Below are 22,082 nucleotides of genomic sequence, written 5' to 3' on the forward strand. Positions count from 1 at the left end.
CCGAGATGGCTCTTCCAGGTATAAAGGCGGATTGATTCTCAGATACAATGTCTTGTAGCACCGGTTTGAGTCGTAGAGCAAGGATCTTCGAAATGATTTTGTAATAGACATTACAAAGCGCTATAGGTCTGTAGTCGGAGACAAGCTTAGGACTTTGAATCTTTGGGATGAGTCGTATATGAGTCTCATTTATGGAGCATGGTAGATCGCCTGAAACAAAGAACTCTTGTATTTCCTTGGTGATCGCAGGGCCGAAAGAATCCCAGTTGGATTGAAAGAAACTAGCGGAGAAACCATCCGGGCCTGGGGCCTTATCGGGATGGATGGCAAAGACTGCATTTTTGATCTCAGTAGGGGTGGGAGCAGCCGTTAGCCTTTCGTTTGTTGCAGCTGAGATACAAGGAGTGATAGCTTTGTTCACTATCTCGGTTGTAGAGGGATTAGTGGAGGTGAAAATCTGTTTAAAGTAACCCGAGATAACCTCTGCAATCTGTGTGTCTTCATAAACAGGTAATCCCGCGTCATCCTCAATAACTGATATTCAGTTCCTAGCTATTCTGCTTTTCGTTGAGGCGTGAAAGTAGGAAGTGTTCTTATCCCCTAGGTTTAGCCATAACTGTCTGGACCGTTGTTTCCAAAACTGATTTGTTTTTTAAATCAGTTGATTTGTTACATTTGGTCTGATTGCAATGGGTCATATAAATATGTCCAACTAAAAAAAGTAATTTTTATATAACTGAGTTATATAACTACATCTAAATTGAATATATTTGGCAGGTGGTATCGGGCCAACTAGCAGTAACGAGTAATCTGACTCATCGCCATATGCGATGCGATAATTACTGCTCTCGATGTGGTGTAGATGATGAAACTGTAAATCACGCTATCTTTGAGTGTTTTCCTGCAATTAAGACATGGGCACATGCATCAACCCCAATGTCGTCGACTATATTTCCAAGCGGAAGTCAGTTCACGAATATAGATTACCTGTTCTGGAGGAAGAATGATATTATAGAACCAGAATTGGACAGGGACCCATATCCATGGATCATATGGTTTATTTGGAAAGCGAGGAACGACAAACTCTTTAAAGGAATTCACAGGGACCCTTTGGAAACTGTCAGACACGCTGAATCTGAATGCCAAGCTTGGTTTGACGCAAATCAAAGAACGGACGAGATGGTGGAAGAACAAAACACAGTAGGGAATCCAATCTCCGAGCGCTGCATGATAGATGGATCATGGACACATGATGCACTCTTTAATGGTTATGGATGGACATGGGTAAGTTCAAGTGGTGCGCTACAATTATTAGGAGCAAGAAATCAACGACGTCGAATCTCACAACTGCATTATGAACTGGAAGCATTATCATGGGGAATGGAATGTATGCTACAGGTATCAACATGCCAATCTTTTGGGACTGACTGCAAGGAATTAATCGCGAAGACCAAAGACCCTGGAGCATGGCCGTGCTTTTCTACTGAGCTGGAGGAGTTTATGAAGTTCAAAGCAAGATTCACAGAGTTCTCGATTATTTTTGTACCTCGTCAGAAAAATGTATCGTCTGATTCACTAGCTAAGATAGTGAGATCCTTCCATAGGGAATTGTATTACATTGGTTATTCTATTCCGGTCTCGTTTCCCAGACCACCTCAAGCTTGAGTAATAGAATAGTCGTTTGAAGAAAAAAAATTGAATATATTTTAAAGTCCTATTTTAAAGGGATAACCACTTTTGAGTCATATTTTAAAAAACTACATATATGGCAACAAAAATTATAAAAATATATTTTTGTACTTTTTTGTTATTGGATGTTTAAATAATAATATAAACCCTTATGTAGGGCAACAAATGTTTAATACGAAAAAACCCTTATAACAATTGGTCATGTACCATAAAAATATAAACCCTTATGAAGGTTAAAACTAATGCTCGACATTAAAAAAATACATTTTTGTTACCATATATTTTTGTATTTTTATTGTTATTGGGTGTTTAAATAAAAATTATTTTTAGAATTGTAAACTTTTATTTGATTAATATAACACATTGTTTTATATAATTATGTATACAGTTACGTTATTGACATATCTTTCTATAATGATATGATAATTATTCCTCATAATTATAATAAACTTTGATATATTTTTTACAAAAATTATTATCACACAACAACAACATAGCTTACATCTCAGGATTTATTCAACTAGACAATATTCAAATTTTAAATATTTCACATACATTAAGGTTATCAATTAACAAAGCATTTGATGTTAAAAATAGAGTTTAAGTAAAATTTTAATAGAAATAAATATTCATATAAACTCATTTAGTATAATGGGTTTTAAATATGTTATTCGATTAAAAATATTTTTAAAATGTGATTTTACTTAAAGTTAGTGAAGACCATATTAATCCATTTACACACACACACATATATATTTAACATAATATAATTAAAATTAAAATTTTTAAACATTTTTCAAAAAAAATTGTTTGGCTAACAATGCGGGTTGGGTTTGATATTGGTTTTTGGATATAACATTTTAAGAACTGTTCAAATATATAAGTCATGTCTAATGGAGTATGAGATTTTGATTTTCGGGTCGATTTCGAATCGTTTTTTTTTTATTCAAATATTCTTGAGTAATTATGTTAGATAACTAATAAAAAAGATAATATGTTGTAATATTTATGAATAAAGTTTAAAATAATTTTTAAAATGCATATAGTATAAATGTATAGTTATGAAACTTGACATATTTAATATAATTACCAAAAATTATAGTATGTAAATTAATATTAAACACAAATATGATTTTAAAAAACATAAAATTAAAATTTTCAAAAATAATTAAAACAAAAAATATACCCGCTTTTTCAAAGCTGGTCAAAATCTAGGAACCAGTTGAAGTGTATGCTTTTCTCATTCTTAGAAACAAACCTTATTAAAGTCATAGCTTTCTAATCTATATACTCGCTACAGAAAACTTAGACCCAAGAAAATAAAACTACCCTGAATCATGCATACAGAAAACTTAGAACCCAAAATAAACAAAATTACCCTAAATTTTTTTATAGGGTAATTTTCTAAAAGAAATAATTATGTATGGTATCAAATTGGGTTATCCATAATTAAACGGTTTAATATGTATGCATAATTAAAAAGACTTAGAACCAAATAAAAGTAATTACCCTAAATCATAAAAACGTGTTGCCTTTTAAACTCCCACCAGTGTTAGTTATTACGTTGATTTAATTGGTTTACAGAATCTGACCAATTTGATTCGGTTTAAACTAAACCGGTTCGCTTGCTTTTATCCAATCAATGAAGTTACAAGATTCACTGTTTGTTTCGGTTTAATCATTAACGGTTTTAGAGGTTAAAAGAACCATGCACGCACTTTCTTTCTATATAAAGAAAGCAAAAGATTTATCCAAGAAACTACTCGAATCATTCAGAGCGCGGCTCATGGCGTCTTCACAGCGTTCATGGTCGTTGTCATCGCTGCCGCTCGATATGATAGAAGAAATATTCCACAGAACTCCGGCTGAATCTCTACTCCGATCTAAACCGACGTGCAAGAAATGGTACGATCTCATCAAGAACAAGAGGTTCATCTACGAACACTTGCGGGTTTATTATTATTTTTTTTTTTAATTGACAAATATTTAGCGTCATATTTCATATATTTATGTTTTATTTTATATAAAAGACTTAAATTTTTTATATTTCTTTATCATGTTTCATTTTAAATGACTATTTATATTAAAAAAATTAAACTGTATTTTTTTAATGAATTAAATTGATATAACTCTGATAAATTAATTTTATTATGTGGTTAATATTTTTAATAAAAATAATTATATATTTTTAATAAAGATTTATACTTTTCAATGAAAAAATCAATTTTTTTATGAATACTTAAATTATATTAAGAAAAGAAAAAAAAAATAATTAAGAATGGTTGAAAAAAATATATTTGAACTTGAACTGATCAATGGCCGAAAGGAAAAAAAAATGTGAGAATTGGATCTGATTTCTTAATCGGCCCAAATGGCCTTAGAGAGATCTGATGTGGACAGTGGGCTGGATCCAAAAAAATGGCCCAATATAGAAGTGTTATTAATATTACTTGATTGTCCTTAATGAAACATGCAATGTTAGTAAAGAAATGGTAGACTAAGGTAAAAAAGACAATAGGATCCTGCTTTAATAGTATAGATGTATAATATTTTCCTGCATTTAAGAATATATCTGCATTATTCTTAAGCTTTGTTTAAAACTAAAATTTGCTTGTATGGTTTCTTATATACCTGTATGTTTTAAGTTTCGATTTAATGATTCCATAAACTTTGAACGTTGCTGTAACGACCGTGACCCAATGTGGGAAATCTCATTTGTTTTTATTAATTAAAACCCAAAACCTTTCTTTTTATTTTGTCTCACATTGGAAGTTTAGAAAACCTACTTCCATTCCCTTCTCTTATATAATAAACTCCACCCTTTCTCTTTATTCTCATCAAGTCAAAGTATTTCTTTGTATGTGACGAGTTGTTGTTGAATTATTCGACGACCAGTCACTAGTGAATTTTCCGGTGGGATTTCCGGGTGAGCTTCCGGCGAGATTTCTGGGCGAGCTTCCGGCGGGATTTTTGAACGAGCTTCCGGCGGATTTTTCTAGTAAGTTTGTCGCCTCCTTACTTCTAGTTACAGAAATCTATTTTAGAAAGGTTGTTATTTTAGGAAAGTTTCTATTTTAGGAAAGTTTCCATTTTAGGAAAGGTTCCATTTTAGGAAAAGTTCCATTTTAGGAAACTTTATTTTTGGAGAATCTGAGCCTAAGTCGTTGATTGTCGTGTTGCAGTCGACCTCAGTTGACCGCATCTTCCGTTGTTTATTTCCTGCCAGTGGCTAAGGTGATGGCTATTCCGTTAAATCCTGAGCTAGTTTAGTACTACTATTATGGAAAGTCTAGTTTCGAAACATGATCCGTCTCTGTGAATTGAGTCTGTTTGAGAGTCTTGTTTGTTTATTATTATTATTGATTGTTAAACCGGAAATAGGATAATAGAGGATTCAACGGTTGAATGAATTGAGTGATGTTAAAACTGCTATATATATGTATATAAATATATAAGTCCGTTTCTGTGGATTGCGGGTGCACAAAGACGTTTGTGTAAGCCGCCGACGAGCAGTGTGATTGCGGGTGCACAGAGACGTTTGTGTAAGCCGCCGACGAGCAGTGTGATTGCGGGTGCACAAAGACGTTTGTGTAAGCCGCCGACGAGCAGTGAGATTGCGGGGGTACAAAGACGTTTGTATCAGTCGCCGACGCGCAGATTCTGGGAGTGCAGAGATGGACTACTGCACGCCTGGAGATATACATATATCCTTATGAGGAAATGCGGGGTGCATAGAGTAGCATGTACTATCAGCGCACTGGATGTTTTATGTGGTGTATTAGATACCGTGTTTGTTTCATGCTAGAGGTAGGCCTACATGGTCGTAGTGCTATGTATTGAGTCAGTGGTTAGCGGTTTAGCATCCCATACCTCACGGAGTAACTCCCCTGTTACTCACCCCCTCCTTTTCTTCCCTTTCAAGTGAGACTGACGAGCATGAGTGATTGCTATCGGATTTGTGCTTTGGGAGTTTTATTTCTTTCTTTTTCAGACTTGCGGTTTTATGATTTTACCGATATTTTCGGGATTTATTATGTTATTTGGATTTATGGCTTTGGAGTTGACTTTTGAGAAGTAATAAATGGAGATTTCAAACTTTTTATTTAATTAAGTTATTTCTGAAAATACGGATGCTACAGTTGCTTATATGCAAACTGATTTCAAATTGCAAGAACATTTTGTTACGTGTCTTCTTTTTCAATCAGAAAGAGAGTACTAGAAGAGGAGATGGGAGGAAAGAATAGAATAATCAAACACGTTCATCATCAATGTATGCAACAATGTATTGACTTAGAACATCTCAAACCTCACTCCATAATTTACTGCAAAATGGAGTGGGAAATGGAGTAATGAACAAAAAAAAAAAATGATTACTCTATAAATAGAGTAATTTGTTTTTTGTTTGTTCATCACTCTATTTCCCACTTCATTTTGCAGTAAATTATAGAGTTGGGTTGGAGATGCTCTTAGGAGTTAGGACAGTTGGGTCTCGACGTGAGAAAGCATATTAAAATACTAATTCGAACACCATAATAATCTTCGTGTTACATTCATAAACACCATGATATTACTTTAACAAAATCTTCGTGTCACATTCATAAACACCATGATATTACTTTAACAAGAGTAAATGAATAATCATGTCTTCCTTCCCCAAGCAATCTTTTTTTTGTCAACAGTTTCGTTTCATAAACTCAAAACAAAGTACTTAAAGAACAAAGTTTGGGGACAACACCATTTACAAAAGCAACAACAACTAAACAAAAGGTAGTGCATAGTTTAAAAGAACATGATTGCAGAATGACGAGAGGGACAAGGTTTCTCGCGATGAAGAAACCTGTAATCTCAATCAAATCCAACCCTGAGTGCATGACAAAGAAGGAGACAATAAAGTCCGAAAGAATCTGAAGACTTGAAAGTCCAGATGATATTCTTGAGGGAGGAGCTTTCTGCAGCGTTACAGCTTTGGCGCTTAGAGTAGAAATCACAATCCACATTCCATTAGCAGAACAAGTCGGGAAGTTCTCATCTTAACCGACTGTGGAGGACACATCAACAAACTTATAGGTGACAAAACACCTCTTCCAAAAGCTTGAGTGATGTGAGGCGAACCACCATCCCGAAATAGACAAGCCTGAAACAATAGAATCCATAGCCACAAAGACAGAAGTCCAGATAACATGGAGCTTTAACTTGAAGCTCAAAGGGTTTGTAACATCTTCAATACGAGGTAAAGAGTCATTCAAAAACAGCATAATCTATTGATTACCAGAAGACAAGGATCTCCTACTAAGACAATTAAAGTCTACTCGGAAGCTATGATCGAACAAGAATGACTCACTCCAACAAGATATGAACACCATACCTTGCGGAAGCATGAAGCAAGGTCTACAAGGGGAGATGGGTCCAACAACATGTAACCAAGGTTTCAAATGAAGGATAGGCTTTGACTGAGAACTGCACATAGCAGTAGAGAGCTGCACTCCAAAAGGTTGCACTGAAGTAATAAGAGCTGCACACAGAATACACACCACCACCAATATTTCAACATTCGAAGTTCAGTCCTCGAGAACTTGAAATGATGAGCAATGAAGGGAGGTAAGCTTGCAATCAGCTGTCAGTAACCCCAAAAACCTTGCAACAAATTCTCAAAAAACCCCTGCCTCTGCATCTGAGCAGAGAAGCTTGAGCGAGAAACTGGTAAAAGCGCAAAGAAACCATGGCATCGGAGCTTCCGGTTCTCTCCGATGGTGAGGAGTGGTGAAAGACAACGAGATCTGGCGGAGAAGCGCACAACCTAGAAGAACCGGCGGGGGGTCGGGGGGGACTGGAGGACCAGGATGATCCACCAGGAGCATCACGTCGAGATCCGGATCTGGAGGTTCAGGCGGCAAGGGAGGAGAACCAGACGAAACAGCTTCAGGAGACTCCATTGACAGAGCAGCCTTCCCCAAGCAATCTAACAACCATTAAGAAGGAATCAAAATGAGAACGCTGATCCTTTGATCTACAAAACCATATTTTTTACTCTTTTTTAATAAGTTCTTGTTTTAAACTTGCTCCCAAGAATATTGTTTGAGAAACAATGGTGTGTTTGTGGGATAGATGTTACAGTACATGACAGAGTTAGTGAGAGCTTGGATCGTTACGACGCTTTTGATCTCTCCGACAATCTTATCTTCGCCATCGATGGTGGCATAAGGAACATCCTTCGTAAACATGTCCTCCGTGACACCACCGAATTCCTCTTCCTTCCATGCAGACCATGGTCACAAACTCACACAACACCTCTAATTTTACCTATATATATGTATTTCTATACGACATTAAACCATAACGTCGAAATCATCACATGCCATGTACATGTAATCTGTAATCTGCTTAGACAACATTTTTTGAATTTTCATAGTGAAAGTTGGCTGCATAAGATAAATTTTTTTATTTAAACACAATTTTGTTCATCTAACACTCAACTTTTAGAAAATCGGTAGATCCCATTAAATCGGCTGAAGGGTTAAATGGCCTAATAAAACCAAAATTTATCGCCAACTTTTCTCTTTCTAATCAAATTTATTGTTTTTTTAGTTTAAAAATCGTAATGTATAGTGTTTTGTTTCTGATTATATAATTCCGTAACGTATACAATCACAACTAACCATGCACCTAATTACTATTAAGGCCAAACACATCCGATTAATTGAAGGACAGGTTAACTGTATCAGTTTTCAATCTCTGAACGTAAAAGTAAACGAAACTTGATCTGACACCATAGAAACAGTAACTAAACTCTCATCTAATAGATATGTTTGATTAAGAGTGTCTAATTGAGTTCATATATTATAAAATACAACGAGCTATAAGAATTGAGTTTTGTTAGTAAAAGAAATTTGTAATGGCCTCAGGGAATTGTAACAATGAGATGCAAATGGGAAGTCTACTGTGTACAAAGGAGAAAGCACATAGTCTGATGATCTTCTCTTCTCAGTAATGAAGCCAAGTTTATTTTCCTTCAAAAGATCACTTGATGTTTCGTCACCGCCACAACAACCTTTGATTGACATTAGTAATATCGAGCTAGACTTTAAAAAAAAATATCGAGCTATATTTTCGAAAATACAGCCGTTACATTGGTTATTCTTTCAAACTCTTTGAACCAATTTATAATACTCTTCTTGCTGAGGTACGTCACTAATCACTCTTCTTAACTTCTTGCTGAAAGACTAACCGTTAGATCAAACGTCCATCCGATTATAAGTAGCTTTGCGGTCGAAGGAACTATGCTATGCATGGCATGTTTAATTGAAACTAATGAGAGAGCTTGTATGCCACAGGTTGTTCATGATTTCTCATGGGGAGGACTTATATGTCGATTTCGCATTCGTCGTGTTACTTGTAAATTGTAATCGCAGAAAATACGTCCAATCTACGTTGGATAAGATTTCTACATCTCTTAGCTGGTTTCATATATGCATTTTATTCAAAATAAGATCAGATAATGAGCTGTAGATTAGTGTTTTACACATCAGTATCAGATTGTATATTGTTGACTCTTCATCTTTTGTACTTGAGGTTTGTCTACTCTTGAAGCACTTGATCACTTGTATATAATCTTTAGACTTTTACAACAAATTGATGAAATCACTTGTAAATATAGTAGATAAGCAATTATATATATAATGGATATTTTGGGCATGGGACATGACCGAAAACACATCTAAGTTCGATGAATGTGCGTCACTGCATCATGCTTAAATTAATTAAATAATATGAAATACGCCAATGTTTACTTTTTCTTTGTTTTATCTTCCGATTGTTTAGTGTTTTTTTCTGTTAATATCGTTTTATTGCATACCAATTTGACCAAACGACGCCAAAAGAGAGAGATAATGCGTGTCCACGTCCAACACAGAAAAAAAAAGACGCAGGAGTAACCTTCCTCGTTGCTTCCTCTGAAACTTTCTCTTTCACAATTAAACTTTTTTGATGTTACGTTGCGTCCACGATTACATTTAATAACTATATTAATTATTTCACTAAAAAGTAAACGTCGTTAAATCTTAACAATATCCAAAACCCAAATCATAAAACTTGGTTCATACTTATCTCAACACATCAAACTCTCCAAATAGACTGAACTCTATTCCATCTAATCCTCATAATAATGTTTATCAGTTTGTGCAATGATTTCATGTAGAATAAGGTACATAAACTCAACCTAAGTAGACAATTAAGGAACGCTAACTTCAATATGTTCAGGAAGTTCTGTTTTTAGATTGTGTATTTTTTTTTTTTTTTTGAACAACAGATTGTGGATCTTTATAAACTCAAATCTGTATCCAAACTAAAAAAGTAAAGCTTAGATACTTTTATAAACTCAACTAGATCATGATCCGCGCGCCAACGTGGATATGAATTTTCAGTTTTTAATTATTTATTTTATTAAATGATGTATTTGTAAAATTCATTCATATTATATTCATTAAGTAAATTTTTTTGCATCTTAAACTATCTATTTTTTTACGAATGTGTGATATCATATAAAAAATATAAAAAATGAGTATACATAGTTAATTAGATAATTGTAAAAACATAAATTTTTCTTTCGTTTGCGATATCATATAATGATCCACCCAGTTAACAAAAATCATGATTTTTTTTATGTGTAATTTTTTTTTATTTTGACCATTTCCTTAAAACTATATTAAATTTTACATATTTTAATTAGAATATTTTTAATATCTTTACCTTTTTATTTGAAATGCAACTCAATATTTTTTTAAAAAATTATAACAAAATATTTACAAAATATTTTTAAAAAATATTTACAAAATATTTTTAGAATTTGTTTGAAAAATATGAAAATTACATTTTAAATTAAAATTATCCTAAAATATGATAAGTTTTGATGAAAACGAAAACTCAAATTATGTCAAAAATAATTATATTCAATGATAATAACAATTTAAATTGATTGTTTTAAAAAAATACATTTACAAAAATATTGTTTGAAAGAAAATTCATTTCTCTTTCAAATATAAAATAAAAATATTATAATTAAATAATAAAAAATATAAATAAAAACCATAAATTTAGCAAATGACAACTGAGTTATATTATGCTAAAATTTTATTTCTAACAATTTAGCAAATGACAATGAGTTATGAGCAAATAATACCATTTAATTTTTAAAAACATAGACATTCTTAAATATTTTTTGAATAAATAAATATTTTTTAATTTAATCAACTGAAAATAATATCCGTACAATTGTGTGAGTCAAATTCTAGTTTTATTGATGCATGTTATATATTAGTGCTGTATGTTTTAGGTAACATTTTAATGATGCACGTTTTTAAAAATCTCCATTATTAAAATTATGCACGTAAAGATAACTCATGAGTTTTTTGTTAATTAAATGACATTATGTCCAAATTTATTTAAGGATATTTCATTAAGGTAACTGAAAAAGACAAACAATAAAATAGGAAGTTTAAATTCATTTAAGCATATTTCATTAATGTAACTGAAAAGACAAGTAATAAATTAAGCAGTTTTATTCGTTTTATGATATTTCATAAATGCAAGTGAAAAAGACAAAAAAAAAATAGAAAATTTAATTAATGAAATAAGAACATTTTCAAATAGGTACTTCTCTTTTAATAATATAATAAGATTTGTATCCAAGCTAAACAAAAGTAAAGCTATATAATAAAAAGCATGCTAATCCATATGAGCCAAATGGGCAGCTTTTTATATTATTTTCATCGACAAGTGCAGAACTTCTCGTATTATAAAATGTTGAACGAATATAATAAGATCCCAAACGCACATTTTTATTCCAATTATAACATAACCAAACGTTACATCAGACATAACGGCACAAGCCAGTTTGGGTATCCCCATGCTTGCTGAGTTGCTGTAGCCACTAAAATACAAAAGCACGATTAAAAAAAAAAAACAAACGAAGAACTAGCGACAGCCAAAACGCAGCCCACACCGCGTCTCCAACCGCACAAATTCCTCACATATACGACAAACCAACCACACACCGACACGTAAGCAGCCTTTATTTAGTTATTAATCCACGTGACTTTTACTCCTCAAATCGCAAGAACCAGACCCGGTACGGATTTTCCAGCCCGACCCGAGAATTTGCTTTCCCACACGGAGGGGCAATGCGACCTCGCAATCTCAGCAGACCTTCCGGCGACGACGCCACCGATCCGCGTGACGGTGAGAGAAGTGTTCGAGTACTCCCTCACCTGAGTGATTATCCCATGCGACACGGTCCAGGCGTGGATCCAGGAGACGGAGCTAGCGGCGTCGCAGCCCTCGGCGATGACGGTGGATCCGAAGGAGACGACGGAGAGAGGCGCGAATTCGAAGGGCGGAGAGACGCCGGTGAGCGTGCGCATCAAAAACTGGTGCGGCGGAGGGCCGTGGAACCAGTAGTCGAGATCCGGGGTGAGGATCCGGTGAACCGATTCGACGTCTCGAGATCTCAGGGCGTCATACAGTTTCAGAACCACGTCTCGGTTCTTGGTCTCTGAATCCGCCAGAGTATCCAGTTCTTGGCGAGTTTCTTGAATCGAAAGCTAACGCGAGGATTAGGGATTTGGATTAGGAGATGATGAAGATGAAGAAGATGAACGATTCTCAGGCTTTTCGAAATAGATTTGATGAAGGTTTATATAGGAGCCGCAGGCTGGGATATGATTCTGTGCATCCCATCCTACTTTAACGTTCTCGGATATATAGATGCGATGACACGTGACCTTTTATGATTAGTTAATCTTGTTTGTGGGGCCCGGTGATAGCCAGCTTTTGTTGACCCCACGCATAATTAGGTGAATAGTTAATAGGTTAATTCAATTTTGCCGGTGGTAAAATATCTTGACTTTAGTTGCTTTGTGAAGTAATTGATTTCCCTTTTCTTTTTCTTTGTCCTATTTGAAATCTACTCAACCTAAACTTAGAGGTAGAGAGCACCACTATTGATAAAATTTTAAATAATTTAAATCTAAAAAACGAGGAAATGAAAAGAAAAACTGTGAAAAACATATAACTGAAACTATTGTTTCTTATGATTTTTTTTTTATTGTGTCAAATTTTCAATAATTATTATTTAAATGTTAAAAATTGAATTGAGTACACTATATTTTCTAACCAATGTTTTTGAACAGTATAGATTTTCTAACCAACTTTGATGTTCTTAAATAACAAAATAAAAACCAATTAGTTATTGATAGTTTTCTGTACGCATTGTTTTGGTGGAGTTTTCACATACAATTATTGATTAACAAAAATATTTAATGGAGTTTTCACATACAATTATTGATTAACAAAAATATTTAATATTATAGTAAATTGTTGGTTTAAAATTGTATAATTTAGCCGAGATGGTCATGGATCAGTGGCCATGCCTTATGACAAAGTTCACCTTGGCATCAAGGGTTCAATCCCTTCTCTGCTCCAAAGGAATGAGCCTCCCTTTCATGGAGTTAATGGGCTAACGGGCCGGTTCGTTGTTGCCCGAAGCTGACAAAAAAAAAAAAGTAATGTAATATACAAAGAAACGGTTTCGATGATTGTGTTGGCCCCGCCAACCAATAGCATAATTTTCCAAGTATAGTGCACAATCACCATGACACGTCCGATTCCTTGTTCTAATACAGTAATACTAGGCACGGATATGAATTTTCAGTTTTTAATTATTTATTTCTTAAATGATGTATTTGTAATATTCGTTCATATTATATTCATTAAGTAAATATTTTTTTACATCTTAAACCATCTATTTTTTACGAATGTGTGATATCATATAAAAAATATAAAAAAATGAGTATAGAGTTAATTAGATAATTTTAAAAACAGAATTTTTTCTTTCGTGTGCGATATCATATAAATAATGATCCGCCCAGTTAACAAAAATCATGATTATTTTATGTGTAATTTTTTATTTGACCATTTCCTTAAAACTATATTAAATTTTACATATTTTAATTAGAATATTTTTAATATCTTTACCTTTTTATTTGAAATGCAACTCAATATTTTTTTTAATAATTATAACAAAATATTTAAAAAATATTTTTAGAATTTGTTTGAAAAATATGAAAATTACATTTTAAATTAAAATTATCCTAAACTATGATAAGTTTTGATGTTAACGAAAACTCAAATTATGTCAAAAATAATGATACTCAATGATAATAACAATTTTAATTGATTATTTTTTAAAAAATATATTTACAAAAATATTGATTGAAAGAAAATTCATTTATCTTTCAAATATAAAATGAAAATATTATAATTAAATAATAAAAAATATAAATAAAAACCATAAATTTAGCAAATGACAACTGAGTTATATTATGCTAAAATTTTCCTTCTAACAATTTATCAAATGACAAATGAGTTATGAGCAAATAATACCATATAATTTTAAAAAAAATATTCATTCTTAAATATTTTTTGAATAAATAATTATTTTTAAATTTAATCAACTGAAAATAATATCCGTACAATTGTGTGAGTCAAATTCTAGTTTTATTGATGCATGTTATATATTAGTGCTGCATGTTTTAGGTAACATTTTAATGATGCACGTTTTTAAAAATCTCCATTATTAAAATTATGCACGTAAAGATAACTCATGAGTTTTTTTGGTTGATTAAATGACATTATGTCCAAATTTATTTAAGGATATATTTCATTAAGGTAACCGAAAAAGACAAACAATAAAATAGGAAGTTTAAATTCATTTAAGCATATTTCATTAATGTAACTGAAAAAACAAGTAATAAATTAGACAGTTTTATTCGTTTTAGGATATTTCATAAATGCAACTGAAAAAAACAAGTAAAAAATAGAGAGTTTAATTAATGAAATAAGAACATTTTCAAATGAGTACTTCTCTTTTAATAATATAGATGTATTTGATATATTAAAGGGGGTAATAAATTGCTTTTTATTCGACCATTCATCGCCTTGTTTTCGATATAATGTTTTAAATAACATTTCAATAAACAAAAAAATTATTACTAGTATAAAAGACATCAATTTCCGGTAATAAATAGTCTTTAGCTAAGCAGTACAGTTGTTTGGATATCACCATCAAAATATAATTTCGTAAATAGTGATACAGATTTTCTCTTAGAGGTTTGTAAAGAAAATAAAACGTCTAAAATAATAATTTTTGAATTAGATAATAAGTTGATTACGCAAACAATTAAACTAATACGTTAGTGGATTTTAGAAGCGGTTCTCCACGAAAACAACACTTATGAAAGCGACACCTACTTTATATTGCATAATGATAGTGAATTTTGTTTAAATTAGATATATAGTATTAGCATTTGTAAAAATGTTACGAAATCTTTTATAAAGATAGTGAATTTTTTTTTATTTTTTTTATATATATATATATAATTGGAATCTCTTGGACTCGCTCAAGAGAGAGAAAAACTGTTCTCTCTAGAGTCTCTCCCCTCAGTCTCCACAAACCCTAAATCAACCGCTACATCTTTTTCCTCTGGTGACCGGTAGCTCCTTGCTCCGGTAGCCACCCCAGTCCGTCATGCGTTCTAGCCTTCTTCCTTAGCCTCTTTGTCCTACCCTTCTCCTTATTGTGTGGTGTTGCTGGATTTCTACTGGAATCTCGGTGAATCTAGTCGAGTGTCGCATGAGTATGTGACCTTTCTGGAGCACCAACGAGGAGAGGAGTTTTTCAGGGAGCTTAAGGAGCCTTCGGTCTTTGGTTTCTACTTTCAATTGGAGCAGATCTGAGTCAGATCTGATCTTGCCTTCGCCGGAAAAGATGGTGAAGCGTCGCTGCCTCCGCCTCTGCTCTCGTCGTCGGCCTGTACCCGTACGTCTAGCAGGACTCGTTTTTCAAGGTCTCGTCAGAGCTTCTCCTCACCGTTTGGAGTAACAGCGGTGCTAAGGCTCACCGCTCAGAGGATCTATGTTTCTTAGGTCATGAGACACGTCAACCATAGCGTGCCTTTCAGAGTTCGATTGACTTTCCTTGCTGCTGTCGATGTCGACTCCTGAGGTTTTGAGGACAACCCCTGTGATGGCGTCACCTGCTTTCATGGATGAGCTTTCTTTACTCGGTTCGGTCGCTTACTTTTAAAGGAGTTCTACATCTCCTTCAGTACTTCATTCCCCTGCTCCCAAGCTTCGGCAGATAACTTTTTCGTTCACTTGCTGTCTCCGCCGCATCCTTTGTGTCGTGTAGCCGGATGGGGAGCTTTATTTACCGGTTGCGCTTGACCGTAACTTGTGCTTTCACTTCCAGCGGTGTTGTTCAGGTCTACATCTTCGTCGTCTGCTGCGTTAACTTGGGCTCGTTTGTCAGCTTCTTCCTCTTCTAGTGGAGCTCCGGAGCGGAAGCCAACTGTCTTTGTCGATGTCTGCTTGAGCCACTTCGGTGAGTGTTTGACTGAACTTGCCTCTAGCTATTCTGTTGATGGTATGGTTACTCTGATAGTCAAGAAGCGTTTGGGTGGAGAGTTTAATTTGATGTCTCTTGTCCTATAATGTTTATTAACTTCAAAGTTCACCATTGTTGGCAAGCTTTGAGTTAATCTATTTGTGTTTTGGGGTTTTTTTTAAATTTTTTGCGGCCTCTAAGATTCAGAATGGCTCTCGAGCAGAATCTGGTTGCGATTAAATTTGTAACCAAACCTTCATTTTGATTAATGACATTTACAATTTAGCAAAAAAAAAAAAAAAAAAATCTCTTATAAAGCAGATGCATGATACCATTGTCAGTCTTAAAGTAACTTGTAGGCGTAGGGATGTGAAATACATTATGAAATCCACCGAATTTACGAATAAACCCGAGCCATTCCAGAAAACCATTTAAATAATATCCATTTTTACTTTGCTGACTTTAATTGCTGCTTCGGAGGAAAATTAAGAACATCGTCAAATATGCACTGTGTATATATGTATAATAGTTTGTAATGGCCTATTGTGTTAAAACCCCTGTTCAAAAACGCGGCCGCCTAGCCGCCTAGGCGGCCGCTTAGACGCAATTCGGACATCAGCCGCAGCGACTTTACCACAATCGGCCAACAAAATCGGAGACCAATTATGCGGCCCATTTAAACGATTAATCGGCCCATTAACCGATTAATCGGTCCATTAACCGATTAATCGGCCCAGTTGAGGATTAAACAGGCCAAAAGTTTTACTTATGAAAGTATTTATCGGGCTTCCAAAGATCAGGCAGCCCAACTACTTTACCTTTCTCTTACATGTTTGTATTCTATATATAGAGTGATATTTGGCCTCTCTTGTTGCATCTAAGCGATGTGGGACTTTTGTCCATTTTGATAGTAATAATGCGAAATAATTAAAACGTAAGAAGGAGACGTCGAACCCGCGGGTTATTCGAAGAAACTGACATGCTTTGGCCACTAGGAGACATTGAATGCTTTGTACTTTTGCGCATATGTTAATATATATACATATATACGTATAATAAAAATTCAAAATCTAGATTAATTTGTGTTTTAATTGTATTGCTAACAATTAAATTTTTAAAATCAATAATTAATTTCAATAATAACATACAAAAACTATTAAATTCTAATATATTTATATTTTATATTTAGTTTAAATATTATAATAAAATAAAATAATAATTAAACTAGGCTCCGCGTATACTCCGATTAATCCCCGATTTCTTAGTAACTCGCTAGGCCCGGGGTTGCCGCCCGACTAGCGCCTAACGTAGTTTCGAACAGGGGTTAAAACCGATTTTGCAAACCACAATAAAACAAAATTAAATAGTTTATTGGCCCAGTAACTTTTCTATATTAGTATAGGTTGATCGGCCCATTATCATTCCTGTTTGAATATTTGTAAATTGGTGCATAGCGAGGAGCTCTGCTTCTGGTTCTGGTCAAAACTGACGTTAATGGGGTTCACTCTCAAGCCAAACAAACTCTTTACTGAAGAGGTAAACTTTCCATCAGAAAGCTCGGAGCTTTTATGAAATTTGATGAATTTATTGGTGATTTTGTTGATCTTTTAGGTGTTTGGAGCTGAGTATGAAGAAGGGTTTTGAGACTTTTAGTCAGGATGGTCCTCTCTAAGTTGATGTGGTAACATGTGACTTCGTTTTTGGATTGTAAGTAGGATTTCTGGAATGAGAAACTGGAAGATGGGTTTCCTTCCAGGAATACGTTACGCAATGAAACCAGACGAAGCTTATGGACTTGTATTCTCATGGGACAATGTCGTGGTAAGTCTTTTACACCATCTTTGTGTTTGTAAGTTCGATAGTACTCGAACCTTCCTCTTCTGGCGGGAAGTGAAGATTTGTCTTATTAAATATATCTGTCTTTAGTTTGTGTTGCTGACAAGGTCCTATTATTTGGTAAATCTCAAAAGTTGTAGATTAGAATTGTGTGGAATATGCATATACTAGTTCTGGACCTAGATTAGTTACAAACTCTTTTTTATTTTATTGCACGAAATTTTTCTGTCAATATTGGTTTATTGCTTATGATGTTTTCATGTTTTCATGTTTTCATGTTAGTCCATGATGTTTATTGCTTATATATTTTTGGAAATTAAGCCCTTTTCTCATGGTATAACGAGATCTATGTTTCTGCTAGATTCATATCCTCTGCTTGGTTATATATTTGCTGATGCTTGTATTCATTATCCGTTTCAGGCAGTAGTTTCCGAGGAAAATGATATGGAATGGATAGCTCATTGTTTTTTTTCCGCAGCTGTGAGGGTAAATGCCAATCCTAACCAGTTTTCTCTGAGAGATGTTGTGGAAAAGTTTAAAACTTTATCGCAGTTGGATAGGAAACCATCAAAATGTGTTGTGTTTGAGGATGATCCTAGTGATATAACCGCTGCTCACAATTGTACTATGATGGCAGTTGGATTAATCAGTGTTCATTGAGAGTAAGTATATATGTTAACCTTCTTTGAGGAACAAGAAGTATCTCCAGCATCTAACTTTTTATCAAAAACATCTCTGCAGGTATGATCTGATTCAGGCTGATCTTGCAGTTGGATCACGAGATACAAATCATAGAAAAATCGCCGCTGGAAAGAAAACTAGCCATCGCTACCATTTTCTAAGCATTTGGTCGTGGCATATAAATGTTTGATACAAGGCATGAACCGGATATATCCAGTGAAATTTCAAGCTTATATTGGTCCTTTTCTTTTAAGTTTATCTGCTTCAAGATCAATGTTGTAATATCTTTGAGCTGTACATGTTTTTGTTTTGTGAATTTTCATGAGAAAGCGATGGAAAGTGGACCCAAGAAAACATTCTTGGGAGCTTTGGACAATGGCATCAATGGTGGGCTGTTGAAACCGAATCAGATACTTTAAAGTAGAACCCAAAAAAGACAAAAACTAAAATAGTGACCGTTCATGCAAAAGTGATGAAACTGAAGTATACCCATTTGTGTATTAAAGCAAACCATATTTTGATCATTGGAGATTATGAAGTTCAAGTTCTCACTTACTCTACTATCTCTATGGTGAAGAAGATTATTGCTACACAATCTTGAGTTTACTAATCTCTCTAATGAAATATTTTGTAACGTCGAAATAGCATATTAGGCCATATTAAAAGAGAATGATTAGAGAATAAGAAAAAGAGTAAAGAGATTGTCCTTTTGAGAAATGGATAAATGGAGCAATTTGATTGTTACAAGTAAACCTAAAAGGACCTTTGATTCACACTGCGAATTTGATTGACATGTGCTCTATTAGTTGTAGGTACTCCACAGAATCGCACAAATCACATAACTTTTGTAAAGAACTAGGTGTTTTCCTGCACCATGTGCAGTAAGAATTTTTTTAAATCTAATGTATATTTAAAAATAAATTTATTAAATATTATATATTTTACTATTTTCTTACTAATATTTAATATAGATTTGATATATATTAAATCAATTTGCATAAAACTAATAAAATTTTTATAATTATCAAAAATTTAGCCTAAACAATATTTATAAAATTTGTAGATATATAAGAAACTAATGATTTTACGGTTAGATATTTAATTTTTTAAAAATTTGTAGAAATTTTTGAAAGCTTTAGTAATACAAATTGTATAATTATACAAAAATAATAACATTTTGAAATTTGAAATGTTATATATGAATATATTTATTTTATAGATGATGTATGAGCTATTACCATATTTTAAAAAAGTTTACCAAAAAAAAATATCAATATATTAAATGTAATATATGAATTATTACCATATTCTAATAAGTTTGCCAAAAATATAAATCAACATTAAATGAAATTATTCATGCCATATTTTTTCAGAAGGCATGTCATCAATTTCAGTAGCCATGTCATATTTGTTTTGTGAAATTGATTGTCCAGAAGACATGTGGCAAAATCACTTCGCAAATATAGTCTAAGGGATCTCTCCTGAATTATTTTTAGATTAAGAATTAATAAGTAAATAATTAATGTATTAATTCATTTCGGCATATTATTGGCATGGTTTAAAAACGAAAAAGAAAAGTGGGGACATGTTTTGTAGTAATACTAATTATAATCAGAATGTTCTTTGAGAGACTTCTTAACCCTTGTTCCATTGTGTCATTAGCTTAAACTTGTAATGATGAGATTCTCCAGTGTCCCAACTGTCATTACTAGCTATTAGTGGCTTTTTGATAACATATTTTTATGCTTTGAAAAAAGTTTCAAACACATTTTAGTTGAGTGAAATTGGTTTTGTTTTGGTTTCAAACTTTCAACTTTCAACCCAAGTTTATTTTCTATATGATAATAATGAATACTTTTTATATTTTGTTTGTTTGCGTTTTGTTAAACTAATTTGAATTACGACATCCCTAGTGATGTATATAAATTGTTAAAAAGCTTGTGCATAAGTAAGTTCGTTCCTTATAAACCCTAAAGTCATCCAACTGATGTAGAAACACAAAATCATCTATTTAGTATTTTATCTCTGGATATCAACATGAAAGATTGAATGTCTCAACAATAGTAATGTTTGTCCTGAAAAGGATATTCAATATAGCACTGTTCATAAAACAATTAGTGATGTAATGGCACGTTAATGTAAAAACAATCAGAGAGAAAAGTTAATAATTTGAATTTTGTATTCATCCAGTTGGACCTTACTTTATTTATCTTAATCAATACTTTTAATTAAGTGGATGTGATCGTAATGCGACTTTTGGACGAATTTGTACCCACAAAAAGGTCCATTTCTCCCAAGCAAGCTAAATAGTTGATTTTGACACAGATGATAATATAGAAGATTGACCAAAACAAATGGTATGGTGTATTAGATAGCGAATTATCTAGCACTTTCCCCACTTTTCACCATACTTCATGATAATTAATCTGCTAAACAAGGCCGGATCTGGACATAGCCGGGTGAAATACTGGCATTTGTCTCCAAGATAATTAAAGGATATATTGTTTAAAGCCCCCTGAAATCTCAGATCGCCCTGCGGCTAAAATAGGCTTTCAAAAAACCCGAGAAGAAGCTGACAAAAATTAAAAAAAAAAAGGAGAAGATAGAGTATATTAATTGCTAATATATATGTGTGAGGTAGTTGACCAAAAGAAAATATATGTGAGGTAAATTTTTCAATAGTTTGTTTCCAGTTCCACACATTGTTTGAGACAACATTTTTATTCAAATTATTGTGCTGTTGTCTTCTTTTTCAGAAAACCCTTTATACGTTGCATTCAAAAAGACACAATCTTTCGCATATGTTTTTTCAAATGGGGAGATCTTCGGTTAAAGTAAGATAATCCAACTAACACACAAGAAGACAAGATGTGTTGCTTGTGTCGCCTACACACTTAGGATAAAATGAGACAAAATTCTGCATCTAATTATTATCGAAGAAAAGTTAGTATTATCTTTCTTACGATCGATTCATTAAAATCTGTAAAACACCGTAATCATGTTTTACCGGTTTACTATATAGAGAACTATAAATTCGAATCTAAGTTATGTAAGATGGTGTGGCCAACAGTCTTGATAAAAATAGTTGTATGTATCATTGCTTTTTTTTTGATAATATGTACTAAACTATTAATGATTAACAATTGACAAATTAAATTAGTGAGTTTTTAGTGGGTTTTAGAATAGAAGAAAGATGGAACACAAGAGGGAAAAAGTAGAGGTCAACACTTCGGCACTAATCACTTTGGTGGCCAACTTCATCATTAAAATTTTCAAACCCTCCATTGATTAAACTTTCTTAACCTCCCACAAATACACTGCATCTATAATTTAGGAAAAAAAAATTCTTATGTTTAAAAGACTAGTGAAGTAATGGACCATAATAATCCACCTAAAACATGCGATCAAGTCAAACGAGCACCAAATGGCATGATCATCA

The 22,082-nt window shown here is 33.2% G+C and overlaps 1 protein-coding gene and 1 long non-coding RNA gene across 2 annotated transcripts; one reads left to right on the plus strand and one right to left on the minus strand.

Moving 5' to 3' along the window:
* Positions 1–11,501: 11,501 nt before the first annotated feature.
* Positions 11,502–12,584, minus strand: LOC125580358 (senescence associated gene 20-like). The gene has a single exon (XM_048744721.1). It carries the CDS (start codon positions 12,102–12,104, stop codon positions 11,790–11,792), a length of 315 nt encoding a protein of 104 aa, XP_048600678.1. The 5' UTR covers positions 12,105–12,584; the 3' UTR covers positions 11,502–11,789.
* Positions 12,585–17,356: 4,772 nt separating this feature from the next.
* Positions 17,357–18,893, plus strand: LOC106379894. The gene is made up of 2 exons (XR_001276207.3): positions 17,357–18,624; positions 18,704–18,893. It is a non-coding gene; the product is annotated as an uncharacterized LOC106379894 (long non-coding RNA).
* Positions 18,894–22,082: the final 3,189 nt, after the last annotated feature.

This window comes from Brassica napus, chromosome C1 (assembly GCF_020379485.1).
Source record: "Brassica napus cultivar Da-Ae chromosome C1, Da-Ae, whole genome shotgun sequence".
NCBI lineage: Eukaryota > Viridiplantae > Streptophyta > Magnoliopsida > Brassicales > Brassicaceae > Brassica > Brassica napus.